The 23513-nt window shown below is 44.1% G+C and overlaps 1 protein-coding gene across 1 annotated transcript in view; it reads left to right on the plus strand.

Annotated features, from left to right (window-relative positions):
- The first annotated feature begins 21146 nt into the window (after window positions 1-21146).
- PRKAR2B (protein kinase cAMP-dependent type II regulatory subunit beta) overlaps window positions 21147-23513 on the plus strand; it is a 90574-nt gene continuing 88207 nt past the window's right edge. Inside the window, exon 1 of the mRNA XM_025984031.2 lies at window positions 21147-21631. Within this exon, the coding sequence (XP_025839816.2) occupies window positions 21328-21631 (304 nt within the window). The 5' untranslated portion in view covers window positions 21147-21327. The remainder of the gene's footprint in view (window positions 21632-23513) is intronic.

Below are 23513 nucleotides of genomic sequence, written 5' to 3' on the forward strand. Positions count from 1 at the left end.
GACCAAAGAGGAAGAAACTGTGCCTCACTTGATATGGATGGAGGAGTAAATGGAACAAGGGGCAGGAGTCTGGAAAAGACTATTTATGGCAGCGATAGCAAGGGACAAGGAACAGAAATGGAAAGACATGCGAGCAAAAAGGACAAACTAATAAAAACCAGGAACCAGGGTATTCAGACCCACCTACCAAAAAAAGGGGGGGGCAGGGGGAGAAGGAAGGAAAGAAAAAAGAAAATATGATGAAAGCAGGTTGGGATGGAAGCATTATGGTGAAGCTGAAGGACAAAGGTTAATGCACAAGGAAAAAATATTATCAGAGGTGGGAAGGGATTAGGATTCTGTTCCAAATGAGGAATCATGACAGGTGACACAGAAGGGTGCTCCATGAGGAAACCAAGCATAGAGCGAGATCAGAATTTCAGATAAGCTCTCCAGCAGGATGTTGATACAAGGTGCTGCACTTTAATTAATTAATTAATTAATTATAGATTTTATTTATTTATTCATGAGAGACACACAGAGAGAGAGAGAGGCAGAGACAAGACAGAGGGAGAAGCAGGCTCCATGCAGGAAGCTTGATGTGGGACTTGATCCCAGGACCCCGGGATCATGCCAAGCTGAAGGCAGATGCCCAACCGCTGAGCCACCCAGGCATCCTGGTGCTGCACTTTAAAGCATATTTTCAGAGTGAGGTTGGGTGACTTGGGGGAAGATCCATATGTATAAGCTCATTCTTGGCTGGTTCATTCACTTATTTCTTGATACATTTCAACAAATAGTTATTAATCTTGTTCTCTGGCCTATTACCTGAAAATAAGATTGACCTGTCGATCATGTTGCTTAGAGCCTAACGATCAAGACAAACGATGAAACAAGAGATTCTAAATTATAATAAACTGTAATTGATGGTAACATAGGGAAGTGCATGTGTCAGACCCTCATGGGATGCCTTCATTCCCATACAGGGTCTTTCCCCAATTCAAGGGCTGGCCCTTGGACTTTGTAGGTACAGAAGCATGATCTGCTTCTATGCCTACATCCGTCTCTGGAGGATGGACACACCCTAGCCAAGTTCACAAAGGTGTAGCCACCAGAAGGACAATTTACTGACTTCCAGTAAGAAAAATAAATATGAACAATTTGTATATTTGTATTTTCTGATGAGCACAGTCTTTCATGATAGACAGATCTATGTGGGGAGTCAGATTACCAGCCCAAGATTACTCAGAGAGAATGGATCACAGCAAAGGAGGGGTGAGCTGGATGATCATAATGCCCAGTGTCACCTCTAAGTCATTATCCTCACAGAAGATACTGGTGTTCATGGGTCAGGGCACCACCCCTCCAGCCGCTACTAGAGGAGTTGTCATATTTTATCTTTTTCAATATCCCTTTTATAGATTACCCTACTTTTATGTACACATTCATTCTCCAGACATGGTACAATGGAATTAACTAAATGTAATCTTTCTTAAATATCATCACAATTGAATTGTGATGCAACAAACACCTTGATGCAACAAACACCTTGCTTGTTCCAGCTAAGGTGATGCGCACATTTCTCAAATTCTATCTGGGCACTCAAAATATGTTGGGTACTCTCTGTGTAGACCTGATTTTACTATGGCTTTAATTACTCCCCTCTTCTTGTTCAAAGTGTAATTTTTTTAAAAAAAGATTTTATTTAATCATTTGAGAGAACATATGGGCAGGAAGGGCAGAGGAAGAGGGAAAAGCAGACTGCCCACTGAGCAGGTAGCCTGATGCAAGACTTGATTCCAGGGCCTGGGATCATGAACTGAGCTGAAGGCAGATGCTTAGCTGACTGAACCACCCAGGCACCCCTTAAGAGTGTAATTTAACATTATTTTGTGCTGCCTATTTCCCATTTATTAGATCTACTCTCTAGCCAGCTAAGGTTGGGTTTGACCAATGAATGGGACATCAGAGATCAGTGGGAAGGAGGAAAATGAGGTAGGGTTATTGGATCCCTCAGCTCTCTCCTTATGGGGTCACTGTAAATAGGCTACTTCTCCAGACCAATGATCACAGCTTTTGTGGTGAGGGTCCTCTCTGTTTCTGAGTTTTGGTAATGACTCTCATCCTTATCCTCTTTTAGCCTTGGGGTGGTAATAGTTCCCTAGTCTTGCTAGTTCCAACATAATTCACTGAGCCTTTTTGGTCTCCCTAAATCCTGCCCACACCATCATAACAATCTCTTTATTAAACTTTCCTAATTTTCTCCTTTGGACATACCATCTCTTTCCTGTTGGGACCTTGGTATGGGTTGGTGTTGACTTTAAACCCATATATTACCTATGAGAGGTAAAGGCTGGAGTACAAATATGTATCCAGCTAATTATATAGTGATAGAGACCCAAAGAACTAGCAATTTAATCTTTGGGGCTCTGAAAGAACAAATGTTAGGTATTACTTTGCTGAAAAATAAACGAATAAAGTAAGATAGAATGTTGAGTTAAAAAGAACCTTAAAGAATGTCAAGTTTCTAGACAATGCATAAAATTGTGGCAAGTAGTGGTTTATCTGCAATCACAAAGTCCCTTAGCTACAGAACTGAGAGTAAATTTGGATTTCTGGTTCCTAGTCTTCTGCTATTCACTTTTCCCTGAGCATATTATTTTGATTCCTTGAAGAAGAAAGCAACATGGGTGTCCTACAGTTCTCTTTTATCAAACAAGAATTATAAAAAAGAGAGGAAGGAGGAGGTAGCTGTGGTAATTTAAAAATATGCACACAATTTCTTTGGTAATTGTCCATTCAAGAGGTGGAGTTAGATTCCTCTTGAGTGTAGAGTGGATTTGCTGACTTGCATCTAACTAACAGAATATGGCGGAACAGATGGTATATTATTTCCAAGACTAAGTCATAAAAGGAAATGTGACTTCCTCCTTGCTCTCTCCCTTGGGCACTTGTTCTGGGGGAAGCCTGCTGCCATGTTGTGTGGCAACTCAAGTAACCCCATGGAGAGGAAGTAAGACCAACTGTCAATAGCCCTTCAAGTACATCATCTTGGAAGCCGATTCTCCAGCCCCAGTCCAGCCTTCAGATGATGACAGCCCCTAGCTAACAGCTTGACTTCAATCCAGAGCCAGAACTACCCCTTAAAGCTTTTCCTGAATTCCTAACCTAGAGCATCTATGAAATAATAAATATTTGTTGTTTTAAGCTGCTAAGCTTGAAGGTAATTTTTTTAAAGATTTTATTTATTTATTTGAGAGAGAGAGAAAGCACAGAGGAGAAGCAGACTCTCTCCTGAGCAGGGAGCCCTATGAAGGGCTCAAATCCAGGACCTTGAGGTCATGACCTGAGCTGAAGTCAGGCACTTAAAAGACTGAACCACCCAGGTACCCCAGCTTGAAGGTAATTTATTACACATCAACAATTGGCTAATAAAGAAAGGAAGAGGAAGGAAGGCAGAAAAAGAGAAACAAGGCAGAAAGAGTAGTCAGAAAAAAATGCTGCTTGTAAAATATTCTTGCATACCACAGCCAAAAATTGCTCAGAGAAAAACTACATAAAACACAGAAGGCTGATGAGTTGGGAAGTTGCTGAATCAACATATTTGGAGCATAGGATGTCATGGTTTCTGTATGAATACAAAAAAAAAAGTTTCATAATTTAAAAATTTGCAAAGGGCCACTCTGGTCAGATCATGGTCTGTATAAGCCTGATGTTCTATTTATGATGGTAGAACAAGATGTTGTGGGAAAATACTCTAAATGCCACTGATCTCTGAAATCAAGATAATGTATCCAACTAATGTCAATATATGTATGCATATTGAAAGATCTTTTTTCAATATTATTTTCTATCCTTTTTCTTTTTTCTCTAAAACTGCCTCCAAGGTCTGGGAGTTGATCCTTCCATCTAAAATTGTTGTGGCAGTCTTTGCTGGAAGATCTGGAAGCCTAGAGGCTAAAGGAAACTCTGCTAACTCAATGTTAATATTTGGGGAGGGAATGGCTATTAGAGACTGTTATGGCCCCCTAAAATAACCAAAGTTACAGTCATTACCCATCTCAACACAGGATTTAAGCTCCTCAAAGATCAGCTGTTTATCTTGTTAATTCCATGGTTTGGGTCTTCATAAAAGACATAAGGTTTTGTTTCCTTAACTTTATTTTTTTAAGGTTATTTATTTATTTATTTATTCATGAGAGACACACACTCACAGAGGCAGAGACACTGGCAGAGGGAGAAGCAGGCTCCCTGCAAGGAGCCTGATGTGCGACTTGATCCCGGAACTCCAGGATCACGCCCTGGGCCGAAGGCCGATGCTCAACCACTGTGCCACCCAGGTGACCTTAACTCTATTGTTTTTCAGTAATCTCTATACCCAGTGTAGAACTCAAACTCAGGACCCTGAGATCAAGAGTCCCATGCTCCTCCAACTGAGCCAGCCAGGAGCCCTACCCAAGCTCTTCTTGCTACATATACATGCCTCCCTATGAACCTCTTTTTCTGTGGCTTTATGTTACATCTAATACAGAATGAGGGGTCCTCTAAATTTTCTGCTGAAAGGCCCCTAATTGCTGCTTCTGATATTTGGTGGATGTCACTTATCCTAAATGTGGGTTATTTCTTTTATAATCCTTGATTCCTTTTCCATCCAGTTTTCATCTTCTCAGACTCAACAATGGGCAAACATTAAAGGAAGAGAGCTAAAATAAAGACATACGAGTATCGAATGTAGCAATGTGTGTCCACTATACTTCAATAAAACAAACAAAAAAAGGAAAGTTGAATTTTTTTGAACGGTGTAGTTTAAAAGCTAATAATCTGCAAGGATGTGTGGTAAGAGAGTAGCTGTGCTTCATGCTTGGAATCAGAAGAGCTGGTGAGTAAAATGCCTAAACTAGCGTCTGTGAGATTGGGGGGCGATGTCAGATCATGATACAGAATGGCAAGGAGAAGGCAGGCAGGCTGGGGCTGGGGGGTGGGTGGGATCTGTGTGTGACACCAAGGAGGCAGCCAGCAGAGTGGGAATCAATCAAGGAGAAGAAATCACTGAAATTAAAGAAGACATGAGCAAGCAAGTTTATGAAAGATGAAGGAGGGTATTGACTCCAGCAAGTTTCATTGAGAGACATATGAATCAACATAAGTCAGCTAAAGGAGAAATGGTCCATGGTTTGATAGACAGCTGCAGAGCTAGCTAGCTAAATGAGAAAGTAGATAAGTAAGCAAATAAATATGTCAGTAAAAAGAAAAGAGGAAAAAGGGTGGTGGAGTTTACCCCATGCTGCTTGTTTTTCCCAGAGAAAGGAGAAGTCTGTAATACCTTGTGAGTGACAGCAAGACCCCTAGAGGATGACCGTCCACATGGTCCAGCTCTGAAAAGAGAACCTCTTATGATTATGCAAGTCTTCGGGGGCAAAACAGGACTCTGCCTAATGCTCCAGGGTTGCACCGTTTATTTTCCTAATGGGAGACTGGATTTTCAGTGGCACAGGCAAATGTCTGAGAGCTGGAAAGCATAATAAAGTTCAGGAGGGAAAAGAGAGTTCTGGAACAGATCGGCTTACCACTGCATTTGCAAATAATTCCCCTACTGTTAAAATCAGCCCTTGGCAGATTTATTTGGTTTGAGTCTGGAGAAAAGGGAGATAATAAAATCCCCGACACCAGGGCTTTGGACTATCTGCTTTAAGAAAGCTAGCAAAAGAATAGCAGTAATTGGAGATGTTCGATATTTTGGGATGCAGATTAAATTTTTTTTCATAATCTCATTGCAAAGGTTAGTAGTAGCAAGCAGCTAGAATAATAGCAGCAGCCTCAAATTATACTACGAAAAGAAGATGACAGACTTGACTTTCCAATATGTTCAAATCAATAACAGAGTGACCAAAAAGGGCCCAAAGGGTGCCTTTGTCTCAGGAAAGAGTTGTCAATACAATGAGGAAAAAAATCTTTTAAAAATAGAGCCAGCATATGGGTTGCCTTCTAACTGTGTGAAATATATAAAAATGCTAGGAAAATGTGATTAGAATTCCAATACATTATGGATAAAGCTTGAAATAAGGCAAGAATATTCATGCACCCCTCTGTGATATGCATAACAATAGAACGTGAAAATGCACTGCATGGTAAAATGCTAATGAAACATTAATAAGCAAAAATTTCTGTGCATAATCAGTGAAAGTAGAGGGTTATTAAAGATTGGAAATCTACTGTTTAGGGAAAAGTGAAGCTATATAAATAAAGAGGACAGAATTAGAAATGGTAGAAGCAATCTGTTTTGTGTATCAAAGGATTAGGAGAAAATAGTATATAAAGTATGATCCCAAATTTCTTTTAAAAAATACCAGCTGCTGGTTCTAGATATTGGGAATATGGGAAATTCTAACTTTTTCTTTAGGCTTTCTTGTTTTTCAAGTAATCTCATGTCTTATTATTTAAAATATTATTTTAAAAAATTGTGCTGCAGATATAAGGATGTAAGAACATAGTCATTATAAGGATGATAAGAACAGATGGATTCTGTTTTCATTTCGGTGACAAATACATAGGTCTGGATTCAGTGTAAACAACTATAGAGTGATTGAGACAGAGAAGAGGAAAAAATATTAAAAGAATGAAAAAAGAAGAAATATCTTCATTAGAATTTTAAGAGTGATTCTTGAAAAAGTGAAAGGATGCAAGCCAGTACTTGGGAGATATATTAAATAAAAAGAATATTGAACAGAGTTGCTTTCCTATAGAGTTTAAAATTTTAACGTGTATGTGCATTGTATAGGTTGTCAAGTGTTTCTTTTGAGACATCCATGGAATCATAGAACTCTAGATTTAAAGAGAACCTTAGAGATTATCTAGTATCAGTTCCACCATTTTATAGAAAAACTGAGGCCCAGAAAGGCAAAGTGACCCAAACCTAGTCAGAGAGAGTTTGGGATTTGAACATAGGACTTCAGCATTCAGGGCTCCATTTATCTGGTTTTATTATAGCTTATGTGGCCCGTGAGCACCACAGTCTTCCTCTTACAACTTCCGAAAAAGAGTAGGAATGGTCATTAGGGTAGACCATGACATGATAAATGCATATTTTAAAAGGATGTGTTCAACTTTCCAAAACTGGAAAGAATTGGATAACGAACCAGGAGCTAAAAGAAAAGAGGAATTCCTTCCAGACTGAAATGGAGAAAATGTGGGTTGGGGGCCACAAAGGATGTCAATGAACTCAAACTTAGAAAGTATGAGTAAGAGAGACGAACCAACCAAATGAGTCTGGTCTTGAATCAAGGGAGGGAATGGATAAAATGGGGTAGCGCTCAATAGAAAATTCATGGCTGATGAAAATAATGCAATTCTAGGTGATTGGGGGTCTATGTTTGTAGAAGGATGGCTAATCGGAAATAATTTTTTTTTCAAAGAGCCAAATAGCAAAGTATTCTGAAAGCCAAAAGTGGAAAGCAGAAGGTTAAAGGGATTCCTCGATTTAGAGAAAGATCACTGAAATACAAAGTAGGAAGTAGAAAGAAGGTAGAGCAATCAACAGATGTGTGACAGAGGACACTGAACACAAGACCCAGAAAGAAGTTGGATTTTCAAGGAATTATTTAACACAAAATAGTGCATCAAGTCTTTGGAAGAAAATCTTCTCTAAATAAGTGGAAATAGGGGCTCCCTGGGTGGCTTAGCGGTTTAGCGCTGCCTTCGGGCCAGGGCGTGATCCTGGAGTCCCAGGATCGAGTCCCACATCAGGCTCTCTGCAAGGAGCCTGCTTCTCCCTCTGCCTATGTCTCTGCCTCTGTGTGTGTGTGTCTCTCTCTCATGAATAAATAGATAAAATCTTTAAAAAAATAAAAATAAAAATAAGTAGAAATAAAAATGTACAGCAGCAACAAAAACATACGACGAGTTGCAGATATTTAAATTCAGTCTTCTTGTTATACTGACAATGAATAAATCTGAACCATACAAATGAAGAGAAACTCATCAACATATAAATAATAATGAAAGAGGAAAAGATTGTCTTTCGATAAATATGACGAGTGTGCGTGTTTCAAGTTTCCTCTCTTTTTATGCCAGCCAGAAAAAGTGTTTTGAATTAAAAATATTCATGAAGTTTTGTGACTAAAGCATTGGCAGCTGAAAAGTTAAAAGAAAAAGAAAAAATAGAAAAAAATAGACTGTCAAGTATTTGCTTCATGACTAGCGGGAACCTGTCTCTCCCACTTCCCAGGAGAATCAGAGGCAATTATACAGTCAAGCTGGCTGGGGAGGACCACACAGGAGCCCTGCTCGGGGGGAGAAGATGGGTGTCCAGGGAGGTAGGCCTAGGGAGGATGCTACCTTTGGCCAACTGCTGTCTCTGGAGCTTTGGCTCTGAGCCAGGGATGTGCATGCATCTTGCTATCAGCTGCTCTTGCTCTGGCAGCCCAGTGGCTAACATTCTCTAGCTCTCTTGAGTAGCAAAAAATGGTGTGTCTATACCCAATATACGTACCCAGCAGTCAACAGACCAAATCAGTTAGGTCTCCTCATCTATACTCTCTCAGATCATCCTACATTTCTGTGTAATTGTGCAATTTCTTTTCTCTTTATCTGTTTCATGGCAGTCCCCCACCCCACCTGGAATGCAAAGATAGGAATGTTTTACTTCTGTCCCAATTGTCCCTTTGTGTAACTATAACTCCTAGCTCGGGGCCTGTGCACACAATAGGTGCTCTAAATCATGTGGACTTCATGGATGAGCTCATGCTCGGATAGTCATCACCAGTTTACTACAGGAAATGTTCCTTCATCTACATCAAACGGGTAACTTCTCATATTTTTTAAGCCTGGAAAACGGTTGCATTTCAAATACCTTTTGAGGCTTATTCTTATTCGTTTTGCTTAGTGGGGACTCTCAGCATTAATATTTTTGATTCATTGGGATGTGCTCCAAAAATAGGAAATCAAATCTAAACACATAAATTGGCTCAGGAAGCAGCATCCTAACATATTATTATTCTTATTGATGATGAACTCTCTTGCCAATAGCTTCCCATCCACCCTGGATTATTGCATGCCAAAAAAGGCATGCTTCACAGAGCTCTTAGTTCTTTAAGTGGCAGGTTCTATTTAAATACATAGATAAGGCTTGTCAGGCTGAGCTGCTCTGAAAGCATGAACTACTACTGTAAAGTCACATTGCAGTAGAAACAATACTTTTGGTCGCTTTCCATGTTCCTTTAATCCTTTCTCATTTTTTCAGAAACCTTGTGAATTTAGGGCCTGGTTTAAAAGGAATTTCAATGAAAAAAAGCAAGTGCTAAGCAATTGCTAGAAATGATAGGACGACATTAAAACGATCATACATGCAAGCATACACAGTCAGTGTATTTGATATTCTAAGGATTGCATGATCTACTCTGAGATAGTCTCTGAGATATCATGAGGAATACTATATGCCCTAATCTTTGTTCACTAATTAGATCTTGTGGAGTTTGTATGATTTGTAGCTTGTGTCCAACCCTTTAAGACAACCAGCTTATTCTATTAGATTTCTGGTGAGCAACACATTTCCTGAGAAAACAAAATTTTTCAGAGTCCTGAAGAATCAAACAGTGCCTGGAAGAAATGATTTAGCAAGATGTAACCTTAGGTGCCCTCACTGAGTTACTATGTATCATGTCTGATGTTATCTCAGTTTTCCCATCAGCAGGATAATGTCTTAAAGGATGAGGTCACTAAGCTGCTCTACCAATACGTTTTTCCGATTGATACAGTTTATATATATCTTGCTGATTCTGTTTTTGCTACTAAATAGTTGGGAAACCTTAGGAAAGTCATTTTTATTTCCATCTGGCCTCTTTTTCTCATTTGCAGAAGGGAGGAATGGAGTAAGATCAATGGTTTAGAGTATTTGGCAACAAAACCCTTTCTTCAAATAAAATATTATGTCAAAGCCTGAGGTATGGAATAGAATATGGCTCCAATTAACATGGTTTGAAAATCACTAATCTAAATACTATCTTATGTCAATTTGACTAGAAAATATTATAATTCCCATTAATAGATTCATGGTTCACATTAACAGGTAGTCAGTGAATATCCACAGGTGTTAGGTTCAAGGACTCTGCTGTACTCTGTGCCAGCCAGGCCATTCCCCATTTTTGGCCAGCAGATGATTTTCCAGAGGAAGACCACAAAATCCCACAAATAAAATAAAAAGTTAGAATATAAGTACAAAATGATACACACAACAGGGAGTGATTGCTTCTGGCTAGGGGATCAAAGAAGTGTTCACTGGAAGGTGGCAGCATTTGACCAAGACGTAGGATTTTTGACTTGGGGAAGACGAGTGTTTCCAAATGGGGCAAACATAGTAAGTGAAGGTTGGGAGGCAGGAAATTCAAAGACACGTTAAGAGAAGGCAGTGTTTCAGTTTGCTTGTAGTATTAATGGTATGAGGGGGACTCCGGGTTACAGCTGGGAAATTAGGTTGGAATCAAATTATCAGAGTTCTTGAATGTCAAGGTAATGAGGTTTGCCTTTATTCTCTAGGAAACAAAAAGCCATTGGAGGTTTTTGTTTTATTAAGGGTTCTTGGGTTTTTTTTTTTATTTTGTTTTGTTTTAGCAGAAAGTGACATAAACAGAAATGTAGCTAGAAAAGTTTTTCAAAATAATGTGTAGCTAGAAGTGGGAAAGATTGGAGACAAGAGGGTTAATTGGAAGACAACAATCCAGCAAGAAGTAATGAACAGGGGATCCCTGGGTGGCTCAGTGGTTTAGCGCCTGCCTTTGGCCCAGGGCATGATCCTGGAGTCCCTGGATCGAGTCCCACGTCAGGCTCCCTGCATGGAGCCTGCTTCTCCCTCTGCCTGTGTCTCTGCCTCTCTCTCTCTGTGTGTCTCTCATGAGTAAATAAATAAAATCTTGAAGAAGAAGAAGAAGAAGAAGAAGAAGAAGAAGAAGAAGAAGAAGGAGGAGGAGGAGGAGGAGGAGGAGGAGAAATAGTAGTAGTGATGAATGTCAGCCTGGTACGGGGCTAAGGGACTGAAATGTCTCACCCCAGATTTGCTAAAGCCCTAACCCCCAAGGTGACTGCACTTGGAGATAGGGTTTTGGAGAGGTTGGTAAGGTTAAATGAGGTCCTAATGGTGGGGTCAAAATCCCATCGGATTGGTGGTCTTATGAGAAAGAGGAGAGCGATCACTCTTTCTAAGAGTGGAGACTCTCACTCAGTGAGAAGGGGGCTATCTATAAGCCAGGCAGAGTCCTCACCCGAATCGGACCATGAGCATCCACATTTGACTTCCAGCCTTCAAAACCATGAGAAAGCAAACTGCTATTGTTCAAGTCACCCAGTCCGTGGTGTTTAGTGATGGTGGCCCAAGCAGACTAAGACAAACAGTTGCATTAGGAATGGCAGGGAAAGAACACATGTCAGCAAGTCCCCATGGAAATAGAATCAACAGGATTTGACAACGAACCCACTTGGCAACGTGAGAGGCAAAGGTCAACAGTGGCTCTGAGTCTAAGTCAGTGACCAGAAGGTGTCTCTGAATTTGCAGATTCAGAGATCCAAGGGGGAAGAACAATTCTGAGGGAAAATAGCTTAATTTTTGTTTCTGCTAAGTTTGGTGATTGAATTTGAGGTGTCGATGACATAACCATGCAGAGTCTTCCAGCAGCACGCAAACAGAACTATGGATTTGTTGGCTAAGAGAGATGCCTGAACTAAAAATATAATTCATTTTGGAGTCATCTTCAGAGGGATACCACCAAGGATGGGTCACAGATGAATAAAAACATTCATGTACAAGGATGATCCTGATCCTGATCCTGAGTTAACCAAGAATAATGCAAATCTGTGTGTTTGCTACCTAGGCCTGACTTACATGAGATTTTTACAAATTCTAGAACTTGTACTTTAAAAGATACTTGGAAATGTAGAAGATCTACCTTTGAAATGGTAAATAAAATGTAGCTTAAGTACCCCAAATGTCCCCTTCTGCTTTGATACATGTGTAATTTGTCTCTGTTGGCAAGAAGACCAAACAGAACTTACTAGGCCATACAGGCAGCAAACAAGATACTATGATCCTGAAGCCGGGTAGAAGGTCAACTGTTCTTCAAATCAAGCACATACTAGCTCTAAGAGGACTGAAAGAAAAAAACGGAACATTCTATCCCATAGGGATACTGATTAGCAAAAGAATTCTACACCTAGGAATCCTTGGTTCTTGAATTTCACAAGTGAGAATGGAGTAACTAAATAGGAGAGAGACAAGAAGCAAAAAAAGAAAATAGCTAAAATAGAACAAGATTATTGTAAAACAAAGGAAACTTTCACAAATGTTCAGCTAAGTGGGATAATAAGTAGGACATTTAGCGAATAAATACCTTTAGGGTACTTCCTGAAAAAAAAGTGGCCGCCTATCTCAAGAATAATCGATTTCCAAAATTCATAGAACTTGAAGATATAGGCTTGGGATTTCCCACTAGACAGGCCACTAAATAGGGACCAAAAATCTTGGCCACGTGGTCTCCTGAACCCAGACATAAAGGAAAGAGTTGCATGAAACGTGGGGATTCCTTTAACTTAATACCCATTATAGAAATTCATCATCTTTAACAAAAATATATGTATATCGAAGCACCTGCGTGGCTCAGTGGTTGAGCATCTGCCTTCAGCTCAGGTGGTGATCCCGGGGTCCTGGGATCAAGTTCTGCATCGGGCTCCCCACAGGGGAGCCTGCTTCTCCCTCCGCCTGTCTCTGCCTCTCTCTCCCAGTATCTCTCATGAATAAATAAATAAAATCTTTTTAAAAATGTATATCATTCCCATTTCCCAGAAGCAATGACTTTCAATTATTTATTTCTTTGGCTATTTAGTGACATATTTCTAAATTTTATCTACATGTTGCTATTTCTGGACTCTCCAATCTAGACATTTCTGTTGACCGCCTGTTAATGGAGTGTCAAGATTTACTGCTCTTATTCCATGCTCCCACAACGCAGACACACAGACACACATTGTTCTCTGTCTCTTTTTCTGCCCAGTTTGGTCAGACCACACTTTATGGTTGTATCAGTTCTCATTAGTTTCATTGTTATGACTCCATAAATCCTGCTCATGGCTGAGCCTCATAGTCTTCTTTGGTTTTATTCCCTTTCCTAGTCGACCTTCAGTTTTTCCCCGGAGTGGTTTGTGCTGTCTTCCTTAATTGTCTGGTTTTCTCTGAAACTATCATTTATTCATTTCCCAAACTCTCTGCCAGAGCGGTTGTTTTCCTCAGTATAATCAAACACATTAGATAATCGACCAGTGCCTTTCTTTTGCCTTGGCCACTTCCCTCTGCATGTCTTCAATTTCCTGTTTCATTTGGACCTGGCTGATCTCCAGATCTGCTAACAGCTGTTGCCTCAGGTCTTTATTCACTTCCATTCTAAGAATTCCCTTACTCTTCCTTCTGCATACATGGCTCTCCAGGGGGAGAAAAAAACTTATTTCTTTTCCCCCCACTTTCCTTCTTTTTCACTCAATAAATATTGAGTGCCCACTATGTGCCAGGCATTGTTCTGGGTGCCAGATAGAGCAGAACTAGCAGTAAAGACGTCAGCATTGGAGTTACCTTCTAAACATCTCAAGGCAATTAGATGTAGAATTACTGAGTTCAGAGAGAGGTTAGGGTTGGAGGCAGACATTTGAGAATCACACACGTATAAATGGAATTTAAAGCCAGTGGATTTGATGAGGTCACCCAGGGAGTGAGCATCAACTGAGGAGGTATCTGGGACGCATCAACATTTAGATGCAGGAGGGAGGACAAGGCATATCCAGTAAAAAAAAAAAAAAAAAAAGAGAGAGAGAGAGAGAATGAGATGTGGTCATGGAGGTAGGAGAACCAAGGAAAAGTGGTGAAGAAAGCATCTCACACGGCTGCTTATTCTTCTTGCCTATCAGGGAGGGCCCAGATCCTCTTTACAGGGTTTTCAGCTGATTACACCAATACTTGGATAAACTTCTTGATTGACTCAAAATCAACTGCTTTGGGATCTTAATTCATCTGCAAAATCCCTTCATTCTTGTCATATGTTATTGGCTAGAAGGAAGCTACAAGGGGAGGGGAGAAACACAGGGCTTGAAACACAGGGAGCAAGAGTCTGGGGTCCCCTAGAATCTGTTTCTCACTGAGAGGTTCAGTTGAAAGGGAAACATTAATGACTCAGAAGAGAGGTGGCAACTGCAGATGCAATTTCCTTGCCTGAGTCAGAGGGAACAGGACAAAAGCACAGGTAGACAGAGCATAGCTGTCCGAGTGAACACGCAGAAGGTAGAGTATGTGAGTCTGGGTGCAGGCAGGCTGCTCGAGGTGATGGTGGGGCCTTACACTAGTTCCCTTCCCTTGCTGGATCCTCTATATTCCAATTCCTCTGGGTCTTTCCTTGTCATAAAACTTATTCAAATTCCTGAGAAAGGGCCATGGGAGTCTGTATTATCTAAAACTTGACATGTCTGAAAATACCCTCATTCGACCTTTAATTTGCTGCATCCAGAATTCTAGGTTGGAAATAACTTGCCCTCAGCATTTTCAAGATCCTGCTCCACCGTGTTCTAGCTTCCAGCGCTGCTGCTAAGAAGTCTGATGATAGTCTGAGCTTTAATACTCTTCTGTTTATGTGCAACTGTTCTGAAACACTGAAATTTCAGTATCATAAGCCTGGTGGGGGTGTTTTTATTTTTTGTTCTATGCATCTGTCCATGGGCCCCTCAGTCTAGAAACTCATATCCTTCAATTCTGGGGGAATTCCGTAGGATTTCTTTCTTTTTTTTTTTAAGATTTTATTTATTTATTCACAAGAGACACAGGGAAAGGCAGAGACATAGGCAGAGGGAGAAGCAGGCTCCCTGCAGGGAGCCTGATGTGGGACTCGACCATGGGTCTCCAGGATCATGCACAGGACTGAAGGCAGGTGCTAAACTACTGAGCAACCCAGATGTCCCTGAGTTTATTTCTTTAGTGCATTTATTTTTTTCACACTAAAAGTTTTTCTTGGCAATCTGATGATTTCTACCTGAATTCATGTTTATGAGGTGTGTGTGTGGTGCGTGGTTGGGTATTGGACTGGTGAGCTTCAAAATGGAGTAAAAAGATAAAGAGCTGAGTACTCAAATGTCAGCATCTGTAGATTTACTTTTTAAGATTTTATTCATTTATTTGAGAGAGAGAGAGAGAGAGAGAGAGAAAGAGAGAGAGAGAGCACAAACAGGAAGAGCAAGAGAGGGAGAAGCAGGCTCTCCGCTGAGCAGGGAGCCCAAGATGGGGCTCAATCCCAGGACCCTGGAACCATGACCTGAGACGAAAGCAGATGTCCAGCCAATTGAGCCACCCAGGTGCCCTAGCATTGGTAGGTCTTGACTCCTGAGCTGGTCAGTTCCCTAAAGAGGAATCCTCTGATTTTCTGCCTAGAAGGGCATACATTTGGTTCTCGGAATTTGGGGAGCTGGGGAGGGAAAGAGGCCACTGATCAGTAGTTTATCAGATTAGAATCAATCTCCTTCTCCAACATGTCACATCTTACAATCAGCTGAGCAAACCTCCAAGTTAACCCCTCCACCTCCTGCTGGGAATGGAGGAGCACAGTTGCTTGCCTGTGTAGGGCAGAGGGGGGCCAGAGGGTGGACAGTGTTATCAGCTCCTTCTACAAACATTTCATTAATCCTCACTCCTTATTGCTTTTCAGAGGCACCCACTGTCTCCAGATTCTGTGCTTTTGCGCTCTGTGGTACACATGTGATCTCGCTTCTCCCTGGCTTCCTCTCACTGAGCCCTCACCCAAGCTTCGGTTCCAGAGTCTCCAGTTTGCTAAGTTGATTCCAAAATTTTAGTAGACAACTCTCATCTGTTCTTGTCTCTTTTCCTCTTCCTTTCTCTTTTTTAAAAAATTTATTTATTTATTTGAGAGAGAGAGAGAGAGAGAGGGAGAGCATGAGCCGGGGGAGGGGGAGTTACAGAGGGAGAGAGACAAGCAGACTCCCCGCTCAGTGGGGAGCCCCACACAGGGACTCCTTCCCAGGATCCTGAGATCATGATCTGAGCCAGTCAAATGTTTAGCTCACTGAGCCACCCAGGGACCCCTTCCTGTTCATTTTCTAAAAATTAAACAATCGAAAAAATTTTGATTGTGGTAAATTACGTATAACAAAGTTTACCATCTTAATCACTTTTTAGTGTATAGTTCAGTAGTGTTCAGTATACTCACATGCTTGCACAACCAACCTCAGAAGAGTATCATCTTGCAAAACTTAAACTCTTCACCCATTAAACAACACCCCATTTCCCCCTCCCCTCAGCTCCCAGTAGCCACCACTCTACTTTCTGTTTCTATGAATCTATGAATCTGACTGTTCTAAGTCCCTTGTTTTTTTGTTTTGTTTTGTTTTTTTAAGTCCCTTGCTTAGGTGGATTCATACAGTTTTTGTCTTTAGTAACTGGCTTATTTCACTTAGCATAATGTCTCCAATGTATGTCCACATTGTAGTACATGTCAGACTTCCCTTCTTTTTAAGGCTAAATAATTTAAAATTTTTTACTTTTTTTTTCCTTAAGATTTTATTTATTCACAAGAGACACAGAGAGAGGCAGAGGCACAGGCAGAGGGAAAAGCAGGCTCACCGTGGGGAGCCCAATGTGGGACTCGACCCCAGGACCCCAGGATCAGGACCTGAGCCAAAGGCAGACGCTCAACCACTGAGCCACCCAAGTGCCCTTTACTATCATTTTTAATTTTTATTATAGGTCTTGGTCTTTTGTTCTTATGTTCATAATTTTGTAGTGTCTTCCCCATCCCTTTAGCCATGGTTTCAGTGGAGCTTCAGGAAGCAGAGATAAACTTGAAAGCCTGACCTTGTCCTTAAGAGGAAACCCGTATTCCATTTACGAAATGTAGCATTTAAGGACATATTCTCTGTTGCTTTTGAGAATCTCTTTAGCTGTATGAGACTCCTTCAAGGAGAACAGAATAATGGAGCTACATTTAGTCCTCACTTAGCCAGAGAAAAAAAACCTATGTTTTGACATTAAGCAGAAAAGCTACCTCAAGGAGTTGTCTTCTCAGTATGCTCCTAAGCTCCCTCCTGGGGAATCGAATGTCGAATGTCAATGTCGTGGTCTCCAAGTGTGGTCCCCAGGCCCACAGCAGAAATGCAAATTCTCAGGCCCTGCTTCTAACCTACTGAATCTGAAAATCTGGGGTTACAAAGCTGCATCTAGACATCAGTCATTCTATTTAGTCTTAATCCAAACGTTTCCAAGATTCCCAGGCTCTGAGGTGATCATCTTTCAGAAGTCCTGAGGGGGCCCACGTTACCAGCAGCACCCATGTTTGGGACTTTTCTGAAAAGGTAAGTCTTGCCACATACTTATTTATGCTACCCAACCCCTTCCTGATCCTGCATGCCACTGGCAACACTGGCTGAACCAGGGGAGCACCAGCCAATCCACTGGATGGTCAAGACCATACTATCCTCTCTTCAGGACATGAATTATAGACACCAAAACCATAGTCAGTGCTGAACTGCTGAAGGGATATAAAAACCAAGAGTGACAGCCAAGTGGGCTCTGTGTCAGCACAGCTCCTGTGTCCTTTCCATTTACCTTCACGTCCTGAGTGAGTATATATTTCTTGCACCACAGAGACATATTAACTCTTGGTAAGAAACACTGATTGGTCCTAGTTATGATTATCCATTGAACAGCTTGCCTAAACTATAGCTTGTCCATGCTGTCGTCCTGTGATGGCAGCTGCATATAAACAAATTGATGTCTCTGTCCAATATCTATTTAATTTTCCATGTGTGAGTGCAAATTTGGTAGCATTCTCATTTCATTCCAATGCTGAACTCTTGGAGTTCTTTTGCAATTGCTTCTGCTTCTCTGAGAAACTGGTGAAAATTGCTTTGTAAATCAACAACCAAAGAATCAATTTCAGTGATGTTCTTTTAAAGAATCCAAAGATGAAGAGTCCCCATAGGCCACCGTCACTGCACTCCAAGGTTTAGAAGGAAATAGTCTGAAAATGAAAGCAAAGAAAATCACAACATATTACCCAAAAGGTTATGTGATAGTGAATAAAAGCTAGAATGGGAGTTTAGAAGTGAACGTTTGTTCTGAGAACAATATTAACATAATAGGACTACCAGGATCAAGCTTTAATTTTTCAGGTCATGGTTACTGATTTAAGAAGTGATGCAAATAAAAATTGTTATCAGACAGCTGCTTGCAAAGATGTTTTAAATCCCACATGTTTTCTTTTAATATTATATTGCTGTAAAATAGCCCAGGATGGGACAGACCATATAGGTCATCTAATCCAATTATGCATTTTATTCATGCCTGGCTCACTTCTATACCCCTAAAGAAATGACCACCAAATGACCCCGGCATTGACATTGATGACAGAGCCATGTACCATGCCTTATATAGTAACTCTACAAAAACAAAACAGACCAACAACAAAAACGACTTTGAAACACAAAATATGCTACTTTGAAATATGGTTCTTGTAAATGTTTGGAAAAGTGGCGGTTTCTTCTTCTGTCATTCCTGGGGGAGAGGATGTTAACCAATTGGCAGACACTGGTTATTGTCAGCAGAATTGGTTCTCAATTTCCAAATGTTTGCTTGGCACACAACTGCTCAAAATAAAGCTTACATTCCCTAGCTTTCCTTCGGGCTATGTGTTTCAGACTTACTGCTGTGTTACAAATTATCCCCAAGCTTAGAGGCTTAACACAACCTCTTTATTAAGCTCCCAGATTCTGTGGGTCAGGATTTGGGGCAGGCCATCACAGAGCTGGCTGCTTCCGTCATCCTGCCATGACTTCTTTCAAAGCAGTCATAAACCCATCCGGATTCAAGAGGAGGGGAATTAAGATTTCAACTCTTAATGGGGGAATGGCAAGGCCACACTGTGGAAGAACACAAGGGACAGGAGATATTTTTGGTGTTCCCTTTGAAAATGCAACCTGCCATACCTTGGATGTGGCCATCTTGCCTAAGTTCTGGCCAAGATGGTTCAAGAGGAACTGGTGTGATGAACTCTCTGGAAGTGTTCTTAGAGGGGCGCGTTTGTGTTTGGATGGAGACGTGGGGATGGAGGGAAGTGGGGGTGGGGGAGGTGGAATCACTTTTCTTTCCCACTTTTCTCTTGGCTTTAATGTGAATGAGATGACTGGCAGTAGAGCAGCAATTCTGGATTGCTACCAAAATTGGATCCACAAACTGAGGATTACAGAGCAGTGAGCTAGAAGGAGCCTGGGTACCTGAGGATCATGGAACCACCATACCAGTCCTGAACTGCTTACCTTTACATTCTAGAGAAATAAGCTTCTGTCTTCCTAAAGCTACTGTATTGTGCATTTTCTCCCACACTCGAGCAATGCTAATTAATCTTAATAAAAATATCATCGTAAGGGAATGCCTGGGTGGCTCAGTCTGCTAAGCGTCTACCTTTGGCTCACGATCCGGGGGTCCTAGGATCGAGCCCCACAACATACGCCCTGCTCACCGGGGAGCCTGCTTCTCGCTCTCCTTCTGTGCACATGCTCTCTCGCAAATAAATAAACTCTTCTAAAAAATCATAAATGAAGGCAGATGATGAAAATTCATCTTAACTGCTGGATCTATAAAGATACTAATGCTTACATGGTGTATATAATGCTTACACAGTTACGAGTTGGACTAATACTGCCCTTTATGAGAATCATAGTATTTTATAAAAGCTTATGACTTAAAATGTTCACAATTAGATGTATTTTACTGCATTTCAAAATGACATGCTATCATGTGGTTGATAAGCAGAAACCGAGAAATACATTCACTCATGGAGCGATTACAAGTTGAATTATGAACAAAGGGTTAATATCAAGATGAATTTATTTATTTTTTTTCCAAGATGAATTTCTATAAAATTTTCTGAGTCATGTATGTTCTCTCTCGTCTTTTTTTTTTCTTTTCTTTTGTGAGTGGAAAGATTAATCAGAATAGCTGGGCTTGCTCTTCAAATATTTTATTTACAATATGATGTCATTATCGAAAATGAAGTACCTGTTTTGAAAAAAAACAGTTATTTAGGGGCACCTGGGTGGCTCAGCGGGTTAAGCGTCTGCGTTTGGGTCAAGTCATGATCCCCTGGTCCCGGGAACAAGCCCAGGTCTGGCTCCCTGTTGAGCAGGGAGTCCCCCTCTTCCTCTCCCTCTGCCTCTACATTCCCATTCTCTTTCTCTCTAATAAATAAAATCTGGAAAGAAAAGAAAAACCCATCCCCCCATTTAATCGGTAAAAAGCAATTTTCTAATTCACAACTATAAACATTTGCCAAATAAGCCTCATTTCAAAGCCAAGGGCTTCAACCTTAAAAGTCCATGTCCCTGGTTCTAGTTCTCCTTCTATTAAGAAACCGGTTTTGGAGCTGGAATTCGAATCCCTCAGCGTGTAAGGGAAAGTTCTAAAATAAATGAGAGCCTCATCGTGCAAAGCATATTTTGCGGGAAGACCATCTGTCTCGACGGCGACATTGCACCCCAAGCGCCGCACCGGCCCGTTGGAGGCCCCGCCCCCGCCCCCAGCGCGTCTGTCTCCGTGGGCGCCTCGAGGGGCCGGTGCTGAGCCGGCTGCGCGGCGGGAGGCCGGGGCAGGGCAGCCGGGGGCGCCCAGGGGCTGCGGCGAGGACGCGGTCTCACTTCTTTGTCCAGAACCGGAGGCAGCTCGGGTGGCTCCGAACAAAAGGCGCCGCCGACACTTAGCTCGCGCCGGCGGGGCTCGCGGGGCGGGGCGGGGCGGGGGCTCTCCCGCGGGTCCGCGCCTTCGAGCCCGGAGCCGCCGGGGCAGGTGCGCGAGCGAGGCGCTGCGGGACCCGGCGGCGCCCACGTGCCGAGCGCCGCCCCCGCCCGCGCCCCGCCCCCGCCCGGCGGCTCCCGCTCCGCGCGCGGGCACGCCGGCCAGGTTGCCATGGTTCCCGCGGGTCACGTGGGCGCGCTCCGACGCCCCCTCCCGCGCGGCGCGGCGCGGCGGGGGCGGGGCGGCCCGGGCGGGGGGCGGGGGCGCGGGGAGCCGGCGGCCGCGGCGGGAGCGGGAGGAGCCGGAGGTGCAGCCCGCCCTCCCGGGGCCGCGCTCGCTCAGCCGCCGCCGCCGCACGGAGCCGCCGCCGCCGCCGCCGCCGGGCCAGCCGGGCCGCCGGGGCCCAGAGCGCCGCGCTCGCAGCCGGTAGCGCCGCCAGCGCCGTCCGCGCTCGCTCGGCGGCCGCGGGGCCGCAGGCCGGTCCGGGGAGGCGGCGAGGGCGGCGCCCGGGCGGCCGCCGCGGGGCCGGCAGGATGAGCATCGAGATCCCCGCGGGGCTGACGGAGCTGCTGCAGGGCTTCACGGTGGAGGTGCTCCGGCACCAGCCCGCGGACCTGCTGGACTTCGCGCTGCAGCACTTCACGCGCCTGCAGCAGGAGAACGAGCGCAGGGGCGCTGCGCGCTTCGGCCACGAGGCCAGGACCTGGGGGGACGCGGGCGCCGCCGCCGGGGGAGGCACCCCCAGCAAGGGGGTCAACTTCGCCGAGGAGCCCGCGCGCACCGACTCGGAGGACGCCGAGGAGGAGGAGGAGGCCGCGGACGCCGGCGCGTTCAACGGTGAGGACCCCCTCCCGGTCCCCCAGCCCGGGTCTCCCCCGCGGACCGCGCAGCGCGCCTCCGCCCCCTCCCGGACCCCGCAGCCCGGGTCTCCCCCCCGGACCGCGCAGCGCGCCTCCGCCCCCTCCCCCCGGCCTCGGACCCCGCAGCGCGCCTCCGCCCCCTCCCGGACCCCGCAGCTCCTCCCCAGACCCCGCAGCTCGCCTACCCCCTCCGACCCCGCAGCCCGCCTCCTCCCCCCCGCCCCCTCCGACCCCGCAGCTCGCCTCCTCCCCCCCCGCCCCCTCGGACCCCGCAGCTCCCCCCCGGACCCCGCAGCCCGCCTCCTCCCCCCCGCCCCCTCCTACCCCGCAGCTCCCCCCCGCCCCCACCCCGCAGCCGCCGCCTCCCATCCCTTGGACCCCGCAGCCCGCCTCCCCCAACCCTGACCCCGCAGCCGCCGCCTCCCCCGCACCCCCGCCTAGCCCCCCCCGCAGCGATTCCGGGCTCCCCCCTCCGCGTGGCGCCCTCCCCCGGGGCTGGGGCGCTGCAGGGGTCCGGGCTCTGGGAGCAGGTGCCGGGGCAGGGCGCGCAGGCGGCTCACGGCCGCTGCGGGGGGGGGGGGGGGGGCGTCGGACACACAACTTTGCCTGCGGTCGGACCGACGGCGCTGGACCGACCGACAGCCGGTGCGTGGGGGAGGCGCCTTGGGCGGTGCACGGAGCGTCTAGAGGGCAGGCGAGGGGCGCCGGGTCGGGCTGGCCTGGCTGCCGGGAGCCGGCACCTGCACTGTGGGAGCCTGAGCTGGGACTCACTGGGGCAGGGCACAGTAATGACGGTAACTTTGACGTTCCGGGAAACAGAGTCCTCTCGTATTTTCCCAATTCACCAGGACCGCGCTGTGCTATTTTTTGGACGCGCAACAAAGGATCCTGTATTGCCTGCGACTCATGGGGTCTTTGGAATGAGGAAACGGGCTAATGGTTTGCTTTTTATTTTAAACAAGTATTCAATGATTTGGTGCCTTAAAAAAAAAAAAAAGTATGTGAAAAACACCGGTAGGAAGTTCTGAAAGCTTGTTGGTTGTCTTCAGAATGAAAAGCCAGTGAGTAATTGTAAGGACTGTGCCAGACACAAGCTAGAAAGAATGAATGAGAAAGAAAAAGGAAATTTTCTCAAATAGCTACTCCTAGCAAGTCCCACCCCTTCTGCTTACAACCCTCTTTCCCTAACACACACACACAGTTACAGCCTCCTGTGCCTACGGTAGGTGCCTAAATCCCCTCTTTATGGCATCCCAAGTTAAAGTACCACAGTGTGCAAGTGTTTTTCTCTTTGTGGTGGAAGATAAACATGCATTTCGGCATTGCACCAGTCTGTATTTATTTACACTGCCTGTGGTTTGTGTGTCTGCAGTGTATTCCATAAAATGAAAATGTTCTAAAGTGTCATTTCCTTGAGTGTGTTCCTAGGAAGGTGTTTCCTTTCTTTGCAAATTTGTCGAAACCGTGTTTTAAAATTAATGTATTTTTAGCTCATCCGAAACAGTCACAAAACCCTGAATTAATAAGTATTCTTTGAAGATCGAAAGGAAAATTGTTACTTTAAAAATGTTCATCTTGGGCTTTTTATTGTTTCCAGGGATAAGATGATCATAGTCTCAATTGTTCTTTTTGCACAAGAATTTAATCAGATGCTTTCCTTGCTAGAAACAAGAAAAAGGTAAAAGCCGGCATATTTAAATAGAGGGGAAGGAGAAGCCAATAATGGATGACATAGAAAGGAGAGAAGCATCTAATACTCTTTTCTGCTCCTGACACATGCATGAACATACATATGTGCGCTTTACACACACATATAGGAAAAAAAAAGGTTTGTTTTCTAGGGTGGAGGAAACTAGGAA

The sequence above is a fragment of the Vulpes vulpes genome, chromosome 5 (assembly GCF_048418805.1).
Source record: "Vulpes vulpes isolate BD-2025 chromosome 5, VulVul3, whole genome shotgun sequence".
Lineage (NCBI taxonomy): Eukaryota > Metazoa > Chordata > Mammalia > Carnivora > Canidae > Vulpes > Vulpes vulpes.